At 35.4% G+C, this 24,422-nt stretch overlaps 1 protein-coding gene across 8 annotated transcripts in view; it reads left to right on the forward strand.

Annotated features, from left to right (window-relative positions):
- NME7 (NME/NM23 family member 7) overlaps positions 1-24,422 on the forward strand; it is a 169,463-nt gene that overhangs the window by 50,077 nt on the left and 94,964 nt on the right. For 7 of the 8 annotated variants that reach the window (XR_014022830.1, XM_081300559.1, XM_081300558.1 and 4 more), the window contains 3 exons: positions 636-686; positions 3,882-4,089; positions 11,810-11,915. Coding sequence is in view for 7 of the 8 variants with exons in the window: in XM_081300559.1 (XP_081156685.1) it covers positions 636-686; positions 3,882-4,089; positions 11,810-11,915 (365 nt within the window). In the remaining variant the exon portion in view is untranslated. The remainder of the gene's footprint in view (positions 1-635; positions 687-3,881; positions 4,090-11,809; positions 11,916-24,422) is intronic. The other variant, XM_081300562.1, reaches the window with a different exon arrangement.

The following is a 24,422-nucleotide window of genomic DNA, read 5'->3' on the forward strand; positions in this document are numbered from 1 at the left end:
AGAAAAGATAGCCTCTTCAACAAATGGTGCCAGGAAAAGTAGAAATTTATATGGAGCAGAATAAAATTTAACCCCTCTCTCTTACTCTGCCCAAAACTCAACTCAAAGTGGATCAAGGACCTTGGCATCAACCAGAGACCCTGTGTCTACTAGAAGAAAAAGTGGGCCCAACTCTCTATCATGTCAGCTTAGAAACTGACTTCTGCAACAAGACTCCTAAAGTAAAGAAGTAAAATAAAAAAACAATAACTGCGTTGATATCAAACTAAAAAGCTTCTTCACAGCCTTCAGATTGTATGCTGGTTAGGATGCCAGTCTATCAGCTTGCCTTAATAGTGTAATGGGGTCCCTAACTTAGCTGAGGAACCTGGACAGTTGTCTTTGATTTCAGCTTCATCCCAACATGAGTAGTACCTCTTGTATTCATTTTAATTTTACATCTTAACACAGAAATGACTCATGCTTGCAAAATATTTTAAAGGAGGGGAATTTAACAGACTATTTGGTAAAACATCATTAATTAATTCACACACTGAGATATATATATTTAGAGGTTTTCATCTTTTTTAAAGATAAGCTAAAATAATAGTTTTCTTACATAATTCTCAACTGTTGTCATTTTGATTATTTTATAGGAAAGAAGCAACTGATTTTCATGTAGACCACCAGTCAAGGCCGTTTTATAAGTAGGTATTTAATTTGAGACTAGTGGTTCATAATGGAGAATATCTTGGAAAACTAAAGTTATACATGTATGGGTATGGGAGAGTTCTACTAGGGATTGAACCCAGGGGTGCTCTGCCACTTGAGTTATGTTCCCCAACTCTTTTGCTTATTTTTATTTATGTATTTACTTATTTATTTTTAAATAGATGGACACAATACCTGTATTTTACTTATTTATTTATTCATTTTTATGTGATGCTGAGGCTTAAACCCAGTGCCTCACATGTGCTAGGCAAGCACTCAACCACTGAGCTACACCCCTAGCACTTATTTTTTTTTATTTTGAGACAGGATCTCATTTAGTTGCTCAATCTGGCCTTGAACTTGCAATCTTCCTGCCTCACTCAGCCTCTCTAGTTGCTCGAATTACAGGCATATACCTATGTACCTGGCAAGAATGATATTTTATAATTTAAAATTTTGTTTCATGAGAATAACCTGTCAAAAGGACCAAAATTACATTTTGACAACTGCATAGAGTTCTTTTCTAAGAATTATTTTCTTTTATTAGATAACAATTTTTTTGTCTCAGGCCAGGCATAGTGGTACACATCTGTAATCTCAGCTACTTGGGAGGTTGAGACTGGAGGATTGCAAGTTCAAGACCAGCCTGGACATCTTAGAGAGAACTTGTCTTAAAATTAAAAAGGACTGGGGATACAGCTTGGTGATATAGTGCTTGCCTAGCATGTGGGAGGACCTGGGTTTAATCCCAGTACCATAAAAAAAGAATTCTATATGTTCATCATTAAATAGCTGAAACTTTAATCTGAAGGAGATGATTTAAGTTACGAGAAGCATAGCTTTCTTGAGTGAGTTAAAAATGTAGTAACGATTATATTGATGGATATTTTTGTTGTGCTTTTAAAGTCTCTTACTGTGGTTGTCTTGTATGTATAAAATATTCATAGAACCCTTATATTTGAACTTAAATAATTTGATATATATTTTATTTCTTGAAAAATGGCAACTAATATATATTAGAAACAATCTGTATCCTGAATATTTGCTATATAATTAAGTTTAAGTGAAAATGGTACACACTTAATTATTGACATACAAAGGAATGCTTACATTTCTAATAAGGATAAATGTTATTTTACTCAAACTGCTACAACAGACATGCCATTTGGTATCCTACACAGAGTAGTATTTTTAAAGCTTTTTACAAGAAAATTACTGTTACAGATTTTTAAAAATATTTTTATTGATACATATTAATTATACCAAAGAGTGGGTTTCATTGTGGCATATTTGTACATGTATTTAACCTAATTTGATCAATTTCACTCCCTAGTACCACCCTTTGCCCTCTCCTGCTCCTTCCTCCTGACCCTCATGCTGTACCCTATGGTCCCCCTTCTATCTTCATGAGACCCTTTTTTCTTTAAATTCCACATGTGAGAGAGAACATGAGACTCTTATCTTTCTGATTTTAGCTTATTTCACTTAACATAATTCTCTCTGGCTCTGTCCATTTTCCTGCAAATGTCATGATTTCATTCTTTATGGCTGATAAAAACTCCATTGTGTGTGTGTGTGTGTGTGTGTGTGTGTATGTGTGTGTGTATGTGTATGTGTGTGTGTGTGTACATACCACATTTTATTTATCCATTAATCTATCGATAGACACCTAAGATGGTTCCATAATTTGGCAATTGTGATTGCTATAAACATGGCAGTGTATGTATCTCTAAAGTTTCTAACTCTTTTCTTACAGATTATTTTAAATCAAGCCTTATAAAATTTTCCCAAGTCTTGTTAGAATGATATATCCAATTTTCTAGCAGATTTGTAGAAATTATTCTTATAGGTTCTTTTATTTCACTTTGTATTAGTGGATTACAAATCCTAGTTTAATGTCTTATGTGTAATTAATATGCAGTAAAAGTTTATTAAATGAATGAATTAACTAGTTGCCTAGTATTGGGAAAGATGTAATTAAAGAATATCAGCAGTAATTAGATATCACTTCATGAAGCAATATCTTATGATATACTCTTCTCTATGTTATTACATGATAAACTCATATTCTTAGAATTCTGCATTAACAGGACTTTAGATCATCAATTTCTTGTGGGAGGAATCTTATAGTATAGATTCTGATATGCAGTAGGGTATCATCAAATGCTTATTGAATGGATAAACATGGGTGTGCTACCTCTATTTGGGCTCCTTAGATCTAATGGTTGGTTTGCAGGGGTTTTGGGGGGTAGGTAAGGGCTAGCAAAGTATGTGCTAGTGTGTCCCATGGTCTTCTTAGAGTAGAGGGTGACTATCACTTCATACATGCTATTTCTTAGGAATGGTCTTTAAAATGAATTGGAGTGGTGAAGTACTGAGGGAGTTAGACGGGTAACATAGGAGTGTATGTACCTCTAAATTAGACAGGTTACATGGTACGTGAAGGAAGGAATTGTGTAAAACAGTCCTAAGTTAATAGGCATAAGGACTGTTACTCTCTGTTCCTCCCTCACAGTCCTGTTCTCTCTCCGATTTGGATGAGAGAGAAACATGGGCTCACCCTAAAAGCATGCTTCTGTAGCGAGGATACTTACTCCTTTCACAGTTAACCTTGTCACTGCTGTGTTTGTACACGTGGAAGTGGAAATATAAAATGCGTTACATTTTTTATTCCCTGGGGGATGGTGATTCATTACTAGATTTTTAATCAAGAACCTCTGTGTATGCTTTAATAATTTAATATAGGAAACTCAGTAGCTTTTGTATAATAAATATATATTTCTTGAAGACCCATTGACACCCTTTTTCTTTATCACTAAACCAAGTCAATGTTTATTTATAGAGAGTTCTTCATCACTCTTTTTGAATTCTGATAGTTCTGTGTACACACACACACACACACACACAGTCAATGAAATGGTCTTAATCCAATAAAAGTGATTTTTTTTTTTTGCTAACACTAATTGATTTGACATTACTACTATATTGATTTTTAGTGAATTGGGCTATTTCAAGACACTTAGTTTATGAAAACCTTATTCTGCTCATATAAAGCTCATTACTCCCAACAATAGTTCTGAGATTGTAATATTCTTGTCTGTGTTGAAATATTCAGATTTAAATATATCTATGTGGTTAAGAGAGAAGTCTTAAGTTGGCAAAAGCAAACCAATCTTTTCCCTGTTTTATAGTGAGATGATCCAGTTTATTACAAGTGGTCCTGTTATTGCTATGGAGCTTTTAAGAGATGATGCAATATGTGAATGGAAAAGACTGCTTGGACCTGCAAACTCTGGGGTGGCTCGTACAGATGCTCCTGGAAGCATTAGAGCCCTTTTTGGAACAGATGGCATAAGAAATGCAGCTCATGGCCCAGATTCTTTTGCTTCTGCTGCCAGAGTAAGGTTTTAAAAAATATTTTAATTGTTAGTTTTGTGAAATGTTTTATATCAAAGTAAAGCATGTCTGCCATTGGTGATTCAGGATGGCTGTATACAGCTGATCTGGTACTGAGAACACCTTTGACATTGGGTCAAAAGATGTGTCAGTGATGTTTCCTTTGTGAACTGGTGGCCTGGTCATTCTCAAGATGATGCAATTAAGACTTGTATTTCTTATTCTAAAGACTTAAATTACTGAGGCTCACAGTGTTAGATCTCTTGGATTCATGTATGAATACTAATTCATGGGAAGTAGATATTCAGAAAGAAATGGGAGATTGGAAAAAAGCCTTGTGGAGTAGGTGAATGGGGCGCATTCAGTCTCCCATTTGAATCTCACGAGAACTCAATGGGAACAAGCAGCAGGAACACCCTAATCCCGGCAGCAATAATCTTCAACCTCCAACTTCCCTAAAACCCCTATTGTCTTAAACCGGGAACGCCCTAAACCCAAGGACCGGGATACTTCCTCAAACCTGATCAGCTCTAAACCCGGATCCGCCTTGGTCCTTGGGCAAGGTCACCTTACATGCAATGTCAACAGCGAAATTCTAAGGCAAGTCCATATAACATGGGGTACGCTGGCAAGGAAATTTCGATGCGTCATTCCTACTTGGCAATGGCCCTCAGCAATTAATATTTAACTTTTATGGTGCTCCCCAAATCTATATCTATATATGCTACTGGACATAATGCCATTATGTAGTCATGTACCACATGACAGTGTTTATGTCAGTGATAAGTCACATATCTAACCGTTGTCCCATAATATTATATTGCTATCTTCGTTGATGTAAATACACTCTGTGATGTTCACACAGGGATGAAGTCACTTAATGAACATTTTTCAGAATGTATTTATCCTGTCATTTAGCAATGTATGACTGTACAAAAACCAAGAGTAGTTTTGATATGCTTGAAATAGCCAGTCAGAAAAGGTAATGTTAAAAGAAGTCACCATTCCTATGGTAAAAACTATGTCATAGCTTTTAATAAATTGAACAAGAGAGATGAGAACAAATCTTTATGGAAAATTATGAATAAAAGACTTGAAGATATATACTGTTCATAGTTGGAAAGAGTCAGTTTCATTGAGATATCAGTTCTCTCCAGGTTGATCCTATAACTTCAGCATGAATTCAGTCAAAATGCTAGCACAGATTTTCATGAAGTTTAGCAAAATGTTTGGAAGAAACAAGGGCCCAAAACAGTTGAGACAATTTTGAAAAGGAAGAAGAAGGTATGGTAATGATAAGGTAGGACTTCATAAAACTGGGGTAGTAGCAGTAAAAACAGTGTAGTACTAGCATGGGAGTAGACAAGAATATTGATGTAACAGTCTAGAATGCTCAAGAAATTACCTACATGTCATGGGAATTTAATATCATTATGAATCAGGGGGCAAGGGTTAGATCTATTAGTTGTAAGTTTTGCTAGATAATTTTATATGGAAAAAATATAAACTAATTGCTAAGTCACTACATAGGGGTTCTCTTTAAACCTTCAGACTCACATCTAAGTGATCCATTCAAAACTGAACTGACCATAATTCACCAAATTATTTCTTTAGTATTCTGTATATTACTAGCAAAGACATATAGTACTTGTCGTAGTCTTTCTTCTACCTTCTGCATCCTCCAGATTCAATCAATTAAAAAGTCTAATAGATTTCCTTCTAAACATTTTCTAATTTTTTTAAAAAAAATATTTATTTTTTAGTTTTAGGTGGACACAATCTTTGATTTTTATGTGGTGCTGAGGTTTGAACCCAGTGCCTCATGCATGCTAAACGAGTGTTCTACCACTGAGCCACAACCCCAGCCCCTAAACATTTTCTTGAATTGCCCCCTCTCTATCCATTCCCTCCATGGCTCTACTGTTTCTGACATGGTCTTCTGTTACAGCCTGGTTTATACTTTTTTCATTGAAATACATCTTCCACATAGATTTCAGAGTAAACTCTCTTAAAATCCTTATGTTTCCATTGTCATGACTGCCGAAAACATTCCAGAGTCCTCCCAGAGTCAAGTTTGAGCTCCTTAGTACGTTTACCATGCCTTTGAGTGATACCTCTCCTTGTCCCTTCTCCAGCCTTGCATCTTGCCTCTCTGTCAGACCCGCTGACAATCTGTAATTCCTGGTACAGCAGAGATGCTTAAGAAAGACACACACACACACACACACACACACACACACACACACACACACACTCATTCAGTAGAAAATGAGCACCGTCTTTACTTTTTTCTCTCCTTCTTTTATACAGCATTGTTAATTAAAACAAGGGGAAAGAAAAAAAATCCTTTTGGCAGCTTAATCCTTACAAACATGGATAAACATTCTCAGGAAAACTTTGTTTATGGTCACAGTGCTCCATATTTCTTATTAACTTGTGGTTAGTTATTCCCAGGCAAACACACACACACACACACACACACACACACACATATATATATATATATATATATATAAATTTTACACTTGGCAAAACATTCTTTTCTCTTATCTTCTTAAGACAGCAACAAGGACACAGTTCAAAGAGTTCATACTTTCTCACAGAACTCCTTGTTTTGCTAAGTACAGCAAAAAACTATTTGTGTGCATGAGCACACACCTCTCCCTGCGTGTGCCCCGGTGTTCTTGCTCAGTTGCATATGCTCACTCTGCCACCTTGCCTTGGAATTCCATCTCTCCTTATACCTGAGTAATTTTTGCTTGTCCTTTAAAATTCAGCTCAGAGTTCTTTAGCATTATGGGTACAAATTCTTCATCCAGATTCATGATTTGCAAATATTTTCTCATGGGGCATGTGATTTACGTCTTCTATCTCTTCAACAGTGTCATTGGATAAGAAGCTTTTACTCTCGAAGTTCTGCCCTTCATGAAGTGTAGTCTTTCATTATTGTGGTTTTGTTGTATAACTAGCAAACTGTTGCCTCACCAAGGATCACAGATTTCTCTCCTTTGTTCTGGAACATTTAGTTTCAGGTTTTACATTCAGCTCTGTGGTCCATTTAGAGTTATTTTAAATATGCAGTAAGGTATGACCAAAACCTATTGTTCCATATCTGGGTATCTGGTGTTCCAGTGGCATTTGTTGAAGATGGTCCTTCCCCCACTTCACTGCCTTGCACCTTTGTTGACTGTATGTGTAAGGGTCTACTTCTGGACTCTCTTCTGTGTTGTTTATCCATTAGTCTCTCTGTGCCAATTTCATACTTATTTTAGCAATCACAATTAAAATTCAGCAATAGATTTGAGTAGGCACTTCATCAAAAAAGATAGATGAGTGGTAAATAAGCACACAAAAAAGAGAGCATCGTTAGACATTAGAGAGATGTTGATTAGAACCACAGACTGACCATAGCAAGAGATAGGATGAAGAAAAACTAAAAGTTACACTGCTGTTCGTAATTAGAAGACATACAACCACTTTAGAAGAGAGTTTAGAAATTTCCCAGAAAATTAACCTATATATATACCCTATGACACAACCATTCCACCTTGAAGTGTTTACTTAAGAGAAATGAAAGAAAATATCAATGCAAAAAAGACTTGGGCATGAATATTTATAATAGCTTCATTCTCACACCATACTACCTGTTGCTTTTGTCACCTCATTTTCTGGTTGCAGAAACTGAGACTCAGGGAGCTTAATTACCATGCCCACATGAGGACTCAAGCCCAGACACTGGCTCCCGAGCCCCTGTGCTTAGCTACCATTCTCTACCAGGTGTGCTGGAAGCAGGCACCTGATTTTCTTCAAGTGTTACGGACTTTTAGAATGCGATTTTAAAAGTATGGGAAAGAAACTTTGTCATTAACAATCCTTCAGCAATGAAGAGATTACCTACTATGGCACATTCCTTCCAGCTCATACCTTTGATCATGTGTATAGTTTACACACTAAACATCATCTTACATTGTTTTAATTGCAACAAGGACACAGTTTTTTTTCCATTTGCTATTTTATTATAACATTTTAGATGACTTCATATTTCATTAATGTTTTGAGTTATTTTCTGAGGAAAGATTTGTCATTTAGGAGAGTGGGTAAGAGAAAAATTTAAGTATGCTTTTTGCAATTTTCATCTGGGGAATTTACTAAACTATTTAAAATTACCAAGTACAGGTAAAAAGTTTCAAAAAACTTTTAACTGGAAATCATTTAGCAATATTTTATTGTTATAATTAAGATATTAATGTAGGTTTGTCGAATGTTTTAGTGACGTTACCATGGGATCTTATTAGGGTGAAAATTCGAAGAAGTGCAACTGTATATTTTATGATTTGTTTAAAAATTATATGCTTAAACTTTATCAAATTGAATCTGAGTTTGTTCAAGTTACAATTTTTTTCCCTTTTTATGTTAGATAATTTAGGGAAACATAGTGCCTAAGAATGATAGCAAAAACCCTTGTAAGGAGAGGAGTTTTATACAAAATATTTAGCCCCTCAAATCACAAAAGAATATGGACCTTCTTTAGTGACTTTACATTTGTTCTGTGAAGACTTTGAATTGGTCGCCATAACAGTGACCCACTAAAAATATTCTTGCAAATGTTAGTTGGATTACTAGGTGGGATGGACATAACTAGCTGCACAGGTAAAAAGAGAAAGTACAACATAAAGCCATAAGATAGAATTGTTCACTTTTACAAAGAAGTGAAATACATATGTATACACATACACATATGTGCAAAATCTGTATACTCTTTGTCTTAAATATTTGCTCATCATATGTGAGTATTTGGGAAGCTAACTACCATTTTTAAAAATTGAACAAGAAAATAAATTAGAATTAATTTGAGTTGAAATAATTGGCCAACTTACCAAGTTGTTAAGTAATTTGTTACACTAAATAGAATAATGTAGCATTGCTTTTCACTTTTGGAACTAGAAATGATAGAAAAAGTTCAGGGCTTTGGAGTCATAATGACATGGATTTGAATCTTGACTTTGCCACTTGTTAACTTTTAAGGCCTTGTTACTCAAGATGAGCCTCATTTTTCTTCTTTGTTTTGTGGGGCTATATTTATTTTACTTGGCAAATGCAGAGCTTATAAGTTTCTGAATTTCTTCCATTCCAAAAGTATTTATTGAGGGCTACTAGTGAATAAAGTTAAGTGTCTGCCTTGAGTTTCTCTCACTTCTGATGGGGAGAGTCAGATAATAAACAAGTCAATAGACATAGCATTTTGGGTAGTAAGTGCTTTGATGGAAATAAAGAGAAAGGGAACCGAAAGACTAGGTGGAAAAAGACTGTGTTGAGTAAGGATGTAGAGTGCTAGCTAATGCAGGAAATCCTCACAGTCTCTAATCTGAGATAGATATGAAGGAAATGGAGGAGAAAACCATGAAATTATCTGGGGAAGGGACACTTTAGGAAGAAAGACAACAATAAATGCAAAAGTTTTGAGATGGGAACATATCTGCTGTGTTCAAAGAACTATGCGGGGGCAAGGCTAATGATGCCACCACGGCAGGAACAATAGTGGTCAGAATGGTTAGAGGTTAGGTAAGAGGTGCAGATCATATGAGCCTTGTAGGACGTCTAGGACACTAGACTTCACTCTGAATGAGATGGGAGGGGATGGAGACACTGTGTTGAAGAAGGGCAAGATCTGGATTTCATTCTGCTTAGAGTATTAAGAAGAAAGCAGGCAGGGTGGGGATAGGGATGTGTGGGGAACATTAGGAGCTTACTGGGAGGGCTAGTGGAGGTGGTTCAGTTCTTGATATATGTTAAAGGATTTCCAGATAAGATTGGATAGGTGGGTGAGAAAAGGGGGAGGTGTCAGGGATCAATATTTTTTCTTTTCCTGTATATGTACTTGGGAACAGGGAAAACAGTGTGGCAGAAAAAGAACAGATTGGAGTGAAAGCATGAACTCTGTTTTGGACATTTTGAAGATGAAAGTCTGTTAAATGGTATTTCCAGTTATGAGTGTGGAGTTTAGGGAGGAGGTTGGGTTGGAAGTAGAAATTGGGAGCCAAGAGATGACAGATGGCATTTAAAGTTGTAGGAGTCAATGAGATCACCAGGAGAATGACTGTAGATCGAAGACAGACTGTTCCCTGGAACTCTACCACATGTACAGATCAGACAGACAAGAGAATCCATCAAAGGAGACAGAGAAGTAACCTTTGAGGTAGGAAGCATTCCAGGATTTGGGAATGATCAACTGAGTCAAATACTGTTGGGTCAAAAGGGTCAGTTCTGAAAATTAACCTGCAGACTTGGTAACATGGATGTGGTGAGAGATTTCCATGAGCAATTTTGGTGAAATAAAAACCTGATTGATTGAGGGTTTAAGAGAGACTGGAGTAAAGCCATCTCTTCTGAGTTTTGTGGTGAAGATAGCAGAGAAGTGGGAGCTTTGGAAAACACACACACCTTCTCTTTTACAGCTCTCCCATGCTTTCTTGTCCCACCAGTTCCACTTTATTCCTCCAGTGATTACCTGCCAGGCCCCTTGAGGTATTTCAGTTCTTATTTGTACCATAGGGTTCTCTGATATTGTGTGATCCAAAGATCTTGTGCAGGACGAAAAGTGGTAATTGATAATGTTATTGATCCAGAAGAGTGGCAGAGGCAGCAATATGATAAAGAGGAACTCAGTGTCTAAGGAACAGAATATTTTTTATTTTAATGTGTTGTATGTGTTTATCAGCTGTGTTTCTAAGCTGTCTCACCACTGGAACAGCTCAAGCCTGTATACTGTTTGAACACGTCCTCTTACTCTTTTATTTAAAAAACGTCATTAGTGTGGCATATCTTGTGATCTTTCAATTTTGAGTTCAGTTTAAAAAGTGAATTTTTTTTTGAGCCATGCATTGTTTTAGTTACTTTAGTGCCTACAAAGATATGCAGATTAGTTCCAGTCTTAAAATTTATAATTTGTAGAGGCAAATCACAACTTTGCGGTAGAACAGATGCCCCAGTCAGGGGCTTCAGGAAAAGCCTCCTAGAGGAAATGGTATTTAAAGTGGCCCTTTCTGTATTACTAGGGTCTTGGAGCTTGATAGGGAATAGTGAAAATAATAGTAACAAAACGTAGAGGCAGGAAAGCATCTAAGTAATTAAAAGACCTAATTAATGTACCATCTGTGTGGCTAACTCAGAATCCTGGGTTGTCATTTTAACAAATCATGTTCAAAGCAAATAAGACAGCCTGAATTGGGCTTTAAAACATGGTTCACTTCATTTGACTTATGCTAGAACTACCCTAAATTAGTTTTAACCAACTGTAGTTCTCAGACTCCTGAATGTTAATCTCTATTTCTATAAAGATTTCCTTGTTTTAAATTTTATTTTACATATTTTAATGAAAATTAAAATTAGATCTGTGTCTTATGAACTATGCTTTTGGGAAAATAAGAACTTCACAATTATTACTTGCAATATCCAAAATTTAAGACCTTGTCAGTTATAATCAGAAACAGAATGATCCCTAATCTATGCTTTACTACTTCTTTATATGTTCTTTTGATAATAAGCTTTGAACAGGGTTAAGTTAATCAGTTACTGTTTATAAAACTCACATTTAGAAACTTGGAAACAAAGAATTTATATTATGAAACTTTGAAAGTAATTGCATAATCTACTCCCACCCAGAAATATCCTGTAAATTAGAGAGAAAAGGTCCTGTGGGTCACAGTCTTTTCTCTGTCTTTAGGAAATGGAGTTATTTTTCCCTTCAAGTGGAGGTTGTGGGCCAGCAAACACTGCAAAGTTTACCAGTTGTACCTGTTGCATCATTAAGCCCCATGCTGTCAGTGAAGGTAAGTGTTCCGTTGAATACAGTAGCTCCAGTATATTTTGGTAATAGAACAGTTTGTTTCACTAATATTTTTTCTTCCTGTATTTTACGTGATGAAATTAAAGTATCATTTTAATATTTCAATTTACTTTTTCTTTGAAGGTATGTAAATAGTGATGACAGGTTATAAGGGGAAATCTGTCCAAATCTGTCTTTATCTTTGTACATTTTTAGAAGGTATTTCTTGAATTGCTGATCATGGTCCTGCTCACTCCTGTTAATAGGTCTTGATTCCTTGACTTAATTTTCCTTCTGTCTTTCCAATCACTTAACTGTGATTCACAGAATTTACTTAAATAGCACTCCTAATGTTTAATTTAAAACAATGTCTACCATACCTGTATCATACTCTTCCTAAGACAGGTGGAGAAACTGCCTTCACTTCTCAGTATCTAAAAAAGCGTCTTGAGAAATATGTGTGTCTGTAGTGTGTGTGTGCACCCATGTATATATATGTACATATATGTGTATATGCTGTGAGAATTGGAAAGGTTCTTTTCTTTTAATCTCAATTCCTTCATCTGTTTATTTTAATCTGTTGTATGTGTTTCTATCAGCTATCCCAGATTTTTTTTTGGAAGTGAGATGGGGAATAATTAAAAAAATCATCCTTATTAAATTAGAGTATGTAAATAACATACAGAATTGAATGGTTTTTTTCCATTTTGTTTTCTAAGCATCAAAGTGATTTATGTAATTTAAAAAGTGGAAAATAAAAAATAAAAATAAATAAAATTTAACTTTTCTGTCATCTATAGGTGGTCATTATTAGTATTTTAATGCATTTCCTTCAAATCCTTTTCTTCTGTATTGTGTGTGTGTATACAGGGGTACATCGAGACACATGAATGTAATTGTTAATATGGCGGAAATGTAGATCGATAGGCTGTTGCTTTAATTTTTGTGGCATTTTTTATCTTAAGTCTTTATGAATATTTTAATTTGTTTATTTAATATAAACAATTAAATATAAATATGGATGTAGTATACTATTTGAATACTTAGGTTTTTCCTACTTTTTTAATATTAAAAATAAAATTTTATAGAATGTATTTGTACATAAATATTTGCTCTTTCTAATCCTTTCCTCTGGCTAGTTTCCTACAAGTAGAAATGTTGGTTGAAAAGATATAAACCTTAAAATCTTGTTGCATAATTAATAGCTTATTAATTATTTAGGCAATACTTAAATAATTTAAAGATTTTGAGGAGTATAATTATATGGAACTAACATCTATGATGGCTGACACATTTATGGAGAACTTACCGCATGTGCCAGGTAGCAGACTGGGTGTGACCTTTTTCATTTTCTTTAATTGTCAGAGCAAATATGTCAAGTTGGTGAATTTATTATTATTTTTCCAAGAAGAACAGTGAGATTCTGTGAGGATATTTTCCCTAACTGGAATAGGGAAGCCAGGTTGACAACACTAGCTGCATTTTTTTTTAGGTTTTTTTTTTTTTTTAGCTTTCATATTCTTTCCTCTATGATGTAGCATCCCAATATCAGCAAAAGCAAAGTTGATAGCATTTTTTAAAGGAAGTGATAGCAATACAAATGTCTAATAATCCATTAAAAAGTCCTGGAATCTCAAGTTGTACCCATTTTTCGTATCTATGGAGTAGTACGTGTATGTGTATATATTTATATATTAACATACATACGTGCGTATACACATACACATGCAACTTGTTACACTCATTTTTCTTACCTAGGGAGAGGTATGGATATGTGTATGTATTTATGTATTTACATATATACACGAATATGTTTATTCACACACACGAATATGTTTATTCACACACACAAACCTTATTACGCTAATATTTCTTAAATGTGTGTGTGTGTGTGTGTGTATATATATATGCAAATAAGTGTGTATTTCATGTGTGTATATATGTGTGTATATACTTATACACAAGCACATTTCTCTAGGTAAGGAAAATTAATGCAACATAAATAAGATCTCAATTTTTATATTCAAATGTGCATTTTATTTGTAAATTATTTCTGAAGAAGTCTGATTTTATTTTTTCCCTTTTTATTTAATTATTTATACATGACAATAAAATGCATTTATGCATTTTGATATATCATATATAGTGGGATATAATTCTCATTTTTCTGAGTATACATGTTGTAGAAACATTGGTCATGCAGTCACATATATACTTAAATTAATAATGTCTGTTTTGTTCTGCTGTCTTTCCTATCCCCACATTCTCTCCTTTCCCCTCCCTTCACTTCCCTGTATCTAATCTAAGGTATATATTCTTCTCTAGTGTCCACCCCTCCTTATTGTGAATTAGTATCTGCATATTAGAGAAAACATTGGGCCTTTGGTTTTTTGGATTGGCTTATTCACTTTGCATGATATTCTCCAGCTCCATCCATTTACTGGCAAATGCCATAATTACATTCTTCTTTAAAGTTGAGTAATATTCCATTGAATATATGTACCACATTTTCTTCATCCATTCATCTATTGAAGGACACCTAGGTTGATTCCATAGTTTAGCTATTGTGAATTGAGCTACTATAAATATTGACGTGGCTGCATGCTGATTTTTAAGTCCTTTGGATATACACTGAGTGGGGGATAGCTGGGTCAAATGGTGATTCCATTCCAGTTTTCTGAGGAATCTCCTTACTGCTTTCCATAGTGGTTGCACCAATTTGCAGTCCCATCAGCAATGTATGAGTCTACCTTTTTCTCCACATTCTTGCTAACATTTATTGTTGCCTATATTCTTAATGATTGCCATTCTGACAGGAGTGAGATAAAATCTTAGTGTAGTTTTGATTTGCATTTCTCTAATTGCCAGAGATGTTGAACACTTTTTCATATATTTGTTGATTGGTTATATTTCTTCTTTGGTGAAGTGTCCAGTTCCTTAGCCCATTTATTGATTGGGTTAGTTGTTTTTTGGGTTCTTTATATATCCTAGAGATTAATGGTTTATCAGAGGTGCATGTGGTAAAGGTTTTCTCCCAATCTGTAGGCTCTCTCCTCACATTACTGATTATTTCTTTTGCTGAGAAGAAGCTTTTTAATTTGAATCCATCCCATTTATTGATCCTTGATTTTACTTCTTGTACTTTAGGGGTCTTCTTAGGTCAGATCCTAGGCCTCATTTCCCTCTAAGAATTTTTTATTTTATCCTTGATTTCTTCTACTATCCATTCATCATTCAATAGAGTACTTTTTACTTTATCATTGATTTCTAATTTCATTCCATTGTGATCTGATAGAATGCAGGTTATTCTCTCTATTTTTTTTTTTTTTTGTATTTACTAAGAGTTGCTTTGTGGCTTATGATATGGTCTATATTTTAGAGAAGGAGTCATATGCTGCTGAGAAGAAAGTATATTCACTTATTGATGTATGAAATATTCTATATATGTCTGTTAAGTCTAAATTATTGATTGTATTATTTAGTTGTATAGTTTCTTTATTTAGTTTTTGTTTGGAAGATCTGTCCCTCAGTGAGAGAGGGTTGTAAAAGCCACTCGGTATTATTGTATTGTGGTCTATTTGATTCTTAAAATTGAGAAAGGTTTGTTTGATGTGTGCAGATGCTCCATTGTGTCAGGCATAAATATTTATAGTTGTTATGTCTTGTTGCTGTATGGTTCCCTTAAGTATGAAATGTTCTTCTTTGTCTCTTCTGATCAACTTTGGTTTGAAGCCTGCTTTATCTGAAATGAGGATGGAAACCGCTGCTTGATTAGACAGTCCATGTGAGTGATATGTTTTTCCCATCCTTTCACCTTCAGCCTGTGGATGTCTTTGCCATGGAGTGAGCCTCTTGATGACAACCTATTGTTGGGCCTTGCTTTTTAATCCCATCTACCAGTATGTCTTTTGATTGATGAGTTTAGGTCATTAACATTCAAGGTTATTATTGAGATATGATTTGTATTCCCTGTCATTTTGACTTATTTCTGATTTTCAATTTAACTTAGTTTCTCCTTTGGTTGAATATTTTTTTAATGTAGATTCTCACTTCTCTGGTTTTCACTTTTTTTTTTTTCACTTCATCCTCATGGATTATTTTCTTGAGAATGTTTTGTAGTCAGGATTTCTGGCTGTGAATTCTTTTAATTTTTGTTTATCATGGAAGGTTTTAATTTAATCTTCAAATCTGAAACTTAATTTTTCTGGATATAAAATTCTTAGTTGGCATCCATTTTCTTTCAGAGCTTGAAATATATTATTCCAGTACCTCCTAACTTTGAGAATCTGGGTTTAGAAATCCATTGAGATCTGAATTGAATTTCCCCTATAAGAAATTTTAATTTTATATTTTTCTCTTACAGCCTTTCAGATTTTATCTTTATTCTCTGTGTTAGTCATTCTCATTATAATGAGTCTTGGTATGGGTCTGCTATCATTTTGTACATTTGGGGTCCTGTAAGCCTCTTATATTTGATTTTTCCATTCCATTCCTTAGGTTTGGGAAATTTTCTGTTATTATATCATTGAAAAGATTGTGCATTCCTTTGGTTTGCATCTCTGCCCCTTTATCTATTCCAATAACTCTTAAATTTGGCCTTTTCATGTTATCCCACAATTTTTGGATGTTCTGTTCATGGTTTCTTATCATCTTCTCTGCATGGTCAACTCTGTTTTCAAGATTATATATTTGTCTTCATAGTCTGAGGTTCTGTCTTCCAAGTGGTCTACTCTTTGGTGATGCTTTCTATTGAATTTGTAATTTGGTTTATTGATTCCTTCATTTCGAAGATTTCTGCTTGTTTTTTTTCCCACAATCTCTATTCTTTATTGAAGTGATCTTTCACTTCCTGTATTTTTCTTTGATTTCACTCCTTGAACTGTCCTTTAATTAACAGATCAATTTAACTGTACATTCTGAACTCCTTCGTGGACTTCTTTGCTTCTACTGGTGTTATCAGTGGCTTCTGTTGTTGAAGCCTGTTGGTTTGTTTGGGGCATTTTATTTCATTGTTTTTTCATGTTGTTCGCGTGTTTCCCCATCTAGAAATATGGATCTAAGGCAGCACAGATTCTACCCTGTAGACCTATAGTGCCCCTGAAGGTTTCCAGCACCTTGCCTTTAATGGTGTGAGCCAATATCAACAACACCCAGAAACAATTTATAGCCTTAAACCTAATAGCTTCCACTAAGGCATCTACTGCTTTCTTGCATTAAACCAAAATGATGAGTTCAATAGCTATTTAAATAGTATAAACAGAAAATTTACTGAAATGATTCACAATTTCAGATGATGGATGAAAGAACAGAAGTAGCTAGTAGGTGATGTTCGCAAGGGAGGAAGATAGAAGCAAAGATTCACAGGAAAAGTGGAGGAGGAGCTAACAGATTGGCTAGTGGTTGGAGAAAAGTTGGAAAGAGAATCCAAGAAAACAGACAAGTGATAGGAAGAATACAAACAAAGAGAAAAAAATTAAAGATATAAAAATACAATAAAAATGCAAAACACCATTTATATATCATTGTCCTTCATACACTGAGGCATAGAAAACTCCCTGATCTAAATATGGTAGAGATGTTAGTGAATAGAAAAATAAAATAAATCTCTGTGGAAAGTTGAACTGTCTTCATCAGCATTCAAAAGTTTCTCAGCCCTATCTCTGACGTCTCATGGGATCTCCAGGCCCAGATCTGCCCTTGCAGACCCAGTCACTATCCCACCCATCTGGGCTTCAGATACCTCAGGCTCAGCCACATTGCAGTCCCAAGATGTCAGTGCTGCCCCTACTTGCAGAGAGACCACCAGGGATACACTCTCTCAAAGGAGCAACCCCGAGATGCAGCATCAAGATAGGGCCTCCAGCACTCCATCAGGAAGACCCCAGAAACCCCCACACTGGACCTGCAGGTCCAGTCCAGAGTCCCCAGACAGATGCTGTTGTGGTGTTAAACCTGCTGGCACCCTGGCCACAGGCCCTGGTCTGCACCCCAAGATGGGTGTGGCCACATGCAACCAAACCTGGAGTCTCCCCACAGCAGTCTTCCAGGCGGTGGTGGCACGGTAGTGGCTATGGTTGGTGCAGCAGGTGGCGGGTCAGCAGCAGCTGTACTGAAACAGCTTTTGCAGTGGAGGTTGCAGGAGCAACTGCAGCTCTGGGGGCAGTGTCACCCAGGCGATCTATGCAGGGCAGTGGCGGTATGCATCGGGGCAGCCGTGCCTGTGGTAGTAGCAGCACCTAGAAAGAAGACCTCCAGGCGAACTCAGGGTGGCAGCTACCATATCAGAGGCAGCAGGGATGGTGGAAGCGATGTAGGCGGCAGCCGATTGGAGAAGGCACCTTCGGCTTTCAGCAGCAGCCGTGACCTCAGAGGTAGCGTTGGAGGTAGACAGAGAAAAGACCTCCGGGCATGGCAGTGGCATCTGCAAGATCTCAATTTTTAACATAGTGTACATACATACATGTCTACAACCGTAACACACACACACTTGACTATGGTGAGACAGTTGCTCATTTAAAGTCCTCACCTTTAAAAAATTCTTATTTGCTTGAAAAAAGTGACTTATATTCAAAAGAAATTAAAATGTCAGAATCTAAAAAAAAATTCTTATCATTGGCATCTTAATATGTTTTATTAAGTTGGATTTTTATCTGATTAAATTTTTTCTAAGGAAAAATGTGATGCATGGCAATAGACTGACATAAAACTAGAATTAAAATAAATGCTAGCTATTTATCTTAATACAGATAAATAAAATTGAAATGTATAATGAAAGATTATGTAAAATTGAGAATTTTTGTATATCATTTTTATATTTTTGCATGTTTAAATCATTTTTCATGAGAACTTTCTTTAAAGATTATATGTGTTCCCCACACCCAGTGCTGGGGATCGAACCTAGAACTTTCCACATGCTAGGCAAGCCCTCTACCACTGAGTTATCCTCCGTCCATTATGTTTGATATCCAACATAAGGTTATATAAAGGAAAAGACATTTTGGCAAAATCTATTCATATGTTAGAATGAACTTTGACATTTTAACTCTTTTGATATTCTAAACTTGAATTTCAGGGACTCTTTTAAAGAAATGTGTAATTAACCAATTTTATTGCTTACTGTAGTAAGGACACAACCCTGATGGAGTCTTAGGAGACTCTGCAAAGGAGAAGGTCCTGGGTAAACACTGCAGTTTTGAGGTCTACCCTTAAGAAGCTTAGGGCTGGCTTTTCAGTGCAGTGATCTGATTGAGAGTGGGCAGAGTTCATGAGATTGTATTTTAGGGTTAGTGATTCAAGGATCTTAACTATGTCTTTTAAATACACAGTTGTTTGGTAAATGAGTTGTTTGCTTAGTTGAGGGAAAATTGTGAATAGGGGATTGTTTGAGTAGTCTGTTGGGGTAAATGAATTAAGGGGAAGTTCCTGAAGGAAACAATGAAGTTATTTACTTATTTAATCCTTATTTTTCTAGGCAAGAATTTCTTGGCATAGATAGTCATGTGTATATAGACAGCCTTAATGCTTAGCTCTATTCTTTTTTTAAAATTTTTTTTATTAGTTGCTCAAAACATTACAATGATCTTGACACATCATACATTTGATTCAAATGGGGTATGTAATCTTATTTTTCCACGTGTACAGATTGCAGGATCACATTAGTTATACAGTCACGTTTATACATAGGGCCATACTAGTGTCTATTGTATTCTGCTACCCTTCCTATCCCCCACTCCCCTTCCCTCCCCTCCCCTCCCATCACCTCTTTCTACCCAATCTACTGTGACACGTTTCTCTCTCTTTTTTCTTCCCCCTCACACCATCTTATATGTAATTTTGCGTAACAATGTGGATGCAGTGACTTCACTTCTCACTTCCAAGAGAGTTAGGGAAAAAAGAAAGTTTAGTTTGGGGGATAGATGATAGGAAAAATAAAGTGTATGGTAGTCAGCTTTCCATTGCTAAATTGACAAAATAACCTGAGAAAATCAACAGAAAGGAGGGCAGATTTATTTTGGCTCATCGTTGCCATCTATGTTGTCTTTTGTTTCTATGCCTGTGGTGAGGTAGATCCCTGCACATGGTGGGGAGCTCATGGTGGAGCAAAGCTAGGCTCTTCATGGTGGCCAAGAAACAGGGTGGGGGGACAAAATATATCTTTCAAAGGCATGCCCCCAATGATCTATTTCCTCCAAGTAGGTCCCACCTCCTAAAGTTTCTGTCACCTCTCCAATGTTCATTAACTTAGGAATCCATAAATGGGTTAATCCATTAGTGAGGTCAGAGCTTTCATGATCACATTGCCTCTCAAAGGCCCCAGTGTATTGAGTACCAAGTCTTCAACACATGAACTTTTGGGGTACATTTACAATCCAAACAGTAACAGTGCATGTGAGGCATTTGCAGTCTTTTTATGTATGCAGATTGAAATACATATTGTCATTTTGGGAGTCAGGTTGAAAGGGAAGAAAAATAAGATGAATGTTCTTGTGGGTTTTTTTTACATTTTTAATTTTAAAAATATGCAACATCTTTATTTTTATGTCCTTATTAATTATGAAGTTAATTCCATTCATAAAATGAAATTTTGCTATTGCTCTCTTATCAGGCTATCTAGGTTTGAATTCTGGTTGTATCATTTCCTGATTTGTTAGATGAGAGCTATAGTATGCTTCATGAAGTAACTATGACACTGTAGGTAGAACAATACCCTGCTCTTAGGTAAGGCTTTATCAATGTTAGACATTGCTACTCTTCTACTACTACTGTTGCTACTAGTTTCATTATCTTTTAATTTTTAAGTGAAATTGAATAGTTCCTTAGTAAGACAACAGTAGTTTAAAATGCTAGCCAAATACAACATCCACAGGGACAAAATCCTATCATTAAAGAAAAAATACTTTAATATTTTCCCAAGTTAAAGTCTAGGTCTAACTTAAGTTCATGAAGGAGGATTATTGTTTAATTTGGTGAATTTAGTAGCTGTTTTCTGATTGCCTCTTACAATTGGCACTGGGCAGGAGGTGGTACCCAAATTTGTGAGAGCTGCTTTTGCACACAGAATGGTTATACATTTTAGGCTTTCATATTATTAGAACGCTGAAATTTTGTTAGAAATTTTTCTTTCTTCTAACAGATTAATTCATCAAACAACTTTGTTGCATTATTCTTAGCATAGTTACTGAAATGAGTCTGGATGGCTTAAAAGTCTTATCTCAGCCTTTGAGTCAGGTGTTCTATTACCCTGTGAGAAACTGTGTAGAACATTCTTATAAGAGTAAATTATATTCTGTATCTCAATGCTGTGTTTTGGTTGTAAAAATTAATTGAATTTTCATGGAGAATACTTTCAAGCAGATTTTTCAAGAGATGGAGAAACTTTGGTGTTGTCTGTATTTAATTAAGTATGAAGCAAATTATTTATTAGAATATTATGTAGTTTGTAAATTTTTTGCCACAATTGCCTCTGAAATGCTAATTGAAATAGGACTGGTAGCAGAAAGGTCTTATCTGTCAAGTTTCCCACTTCTTAAAATCAGATTATTCTTACTCAGCCTCTTTTCAAGAGTTTTGATGTGCACCCTAAGGGCAGTTTTGATGCTGTGTGCCGGAGAGCACTAGAAGACACATTCCACCAATGCATCCTCCTAAATTTGGGCTAATTGAGTTGGGTGACTTTTAGTACTAAATTTCCCTCATGTCATTCATGTTCCAGGTAACTGTAAAAGAGGTGTGAATTTTTTTGGTGAGAAGAGATTAAATTTAAGCATTGTAAATCTGTTTCAACAACAACAAAAATCATAGAGCTTAGCATGCGTTTTTGAAACATAAAAAAATAGGGATAATATCCTATGAACTTCTGAGTTATGGGAGCTTTAAATGAAATTAATGATTTTTGATTTAGGAGGAATCTCAAGATTCTGCTAGTCACTTACTGAAGACTCTTAACTTTCAGAAAGGATAACATTCAGTAGTTCTGAAGAAGTAGATGTGTATTAAGTTTCAAAAACTTCAATTTGAAATATTGGGGAAGAGTCCGCTTTTGGTTTACAGTTGTTCCTATGACTCAGAGGTAGTCCTCTGTGCTGAATTTTAGGTTGGTGAGAATTTCTTAGAGTGATGGAAATTTTGGGTTTCCAGGACATTCTTCTCTACCAAAGTAGCTTCTTGAGTACGCATCAGCTTCAGTGTAGTGTCAATTTAATGGAAATAGTGGTAGAGTTTGCTTTGTGGCTAGGTGAGTCTCTTAGATTAGCATTTCTCTCTATTAAGATTAGAATGTAATCCAATTTTATGGAAAGAAATAGACTGGTAGAGATTAATACTAAGGAAAGGGCCTGCTAAAATAGGCATCTTAAGTTACTCTAGGCATAATTAAGTCATGGTTTTAAGCTTTAATAACTTCAAAAGTATCAATACTACAAACAAATATCATTGATAAAAGTAACAATTTACATTTCTTTTTGATATATGGTTTTATTTTTAAATAATATTTTAAATTTTTGTTTCAATTTTGTAAAAATAAATTTAAACAATTTCTGTTTTTTCTTATATTTGTGTTTTAAGATTCAGCAGTTACCATTTAGGAAACTTGCTACGCGTGCCTCTGGGATCTTTATATGTTGATATTCTAGATTCTAGGTATGCACAGACAATTTAGGAGGAAGAGAATTACTGTCAGCTTATGTACAGAGCTTTGATGACCTCATTTATTTTCATGTCCTTGTCAGAAGACTAAGTCATTTTAGAACTCATGATAATCCACAGTGAACATAGCTAGACATGACCTCGACTGAAAGAAAGCATTACCTCAAAGAATTTGTAGCAAATATAGGGCCTCTCATTCCTCTCTGTGGCACTGGTCTCCTAGATCTACTGACCTTTCCTTTGCAGCGGTGCCTTATCATTCCACAGTGACAGAAGGAAGACTAACAGGAAGATGGAGTTTCTCCCCCCACACTCTGATTCTATCCTTCAGGATGCTTCCTCCCCTTCCAACCAGGACCTGGGCCAGTTCCTACAGAGCTAGAAACCCAGGGATTCAGGGAACACGACGTTTGTTTGCCAGGAAATGTTTAAAAACAAAAAAGCTGAGGAAGACCAGCTCATGCTTTAAGACTTTAGAAGATAATTCAAGTTACATGGCAGATTATAAGTTCTGAAAATATGACAAGGTAACTAAAATTGGTTCTTATGAAGAGGAAAGAGAAAGAAAAGATAGTACCTTATAGAAAGGTATCTGAAAACCTGGGGTTTTCAAATGACTCGTTGAAGGATGGGAGGAGTTAACACTTATGAAAATGTTGGACATGGTCTCTATCATTGTTTTTAAGTGGATTAATAAATAGCACTCTTCTTTAATTTTCTACACACTCAGATATCTTTTTACTCTAGAACCCCTGTGGTTCAAAGCCCTCAGTTATTTTGGTTGTTAATTCATTTCTAACATGTCACCAACTTGCATCTCCTTCATCTCTGTGTTGATGCAGCATGTACATGGTAGCTTCTGTGTGGCAGAATAGGTTACCCATTTATTTCTCCAGAGAGCTTTCATGCTGGTCATCATGGAATACCCTGGTTTGCAGTGTTCCTTAGGATTTAAATGTAAGCAAATTGGAATGAAGTAGGATGGTTCTGGAGTGTTTAAAAAATCTTATTTTTCCTCCTAAGGATTTGTGCCATAAACTCTTTATTCTCCTTTCCTCATTCTTTATAATATCCACAATTTAAGAGGGAAAAACTTTAATCAAAATCTTTTTTAAGCATTGGATTCAATCAGAGGATGAAATTTCAGATGTTTTTACAAGGTTTTGTTTTTTATCATGATTTTTTACTTATTCTGATTGCTATTAATGATTCAAAACACATGACTCAAATTTTTCACAACTATGACGTGAGGATAAATTAGGTAATGTATAAAAAACTAATTTGGGTTCTTTAGGAAAAGTCAGTCCTCTAAGGAGAACATCTTATACTGATGTATAATTCAGTAAAATTGAAAGTTTTGGTTGAGAAATGTGTTCTTTAGATACTGAAACTACCAGAATGCTCCTATTAAGAAATAATGACCTCACATGCACAAGGCCCTGGGTTCAATCCCCAGCACCACAAAAAATAAAAATAAAATAAAATAAAGATCATGACACCAAAGAAATACAGGGATGGGCAGTGCTAAGTTTAAGCCAGGAATTTGTCTCAGTAGCTGCATTTTTGAGGGGAGCAGGGGGATTTTTGTATTATTAGAATATATATAGTAGAAAATTTAGAAATCATAGACAATGTAAAAAGATCACTTACTTTTACTATCCAGAAATTCTACTTACTTTCTTTTTTGCTGGATTAGGAACTCCCCCCCCCCATATATTTAATTGGTGTATTGTACATAATGGAGGATGATTTGTTACTTATTGTGCATGCACACCATATAACAATGTCTTTTGGCCAGAATCATTCCCCAGTATTTGTCCTTTCCCTCCCCTCCTACCTCCCCCTCATCTCTTTCCTCTACTCTATT

Source organism: Spermophilus citellus (genome assembly GCF_964194105.1).
Source record: "Spermophilus citellus genome assembly, chromosome: 6".
Lineage (NCBI taxonomy): Eukaryota > Metazoa > Chordata > Mammalia > Rodentia > Sciuridae > Spermophilus > Spermophilus citellus.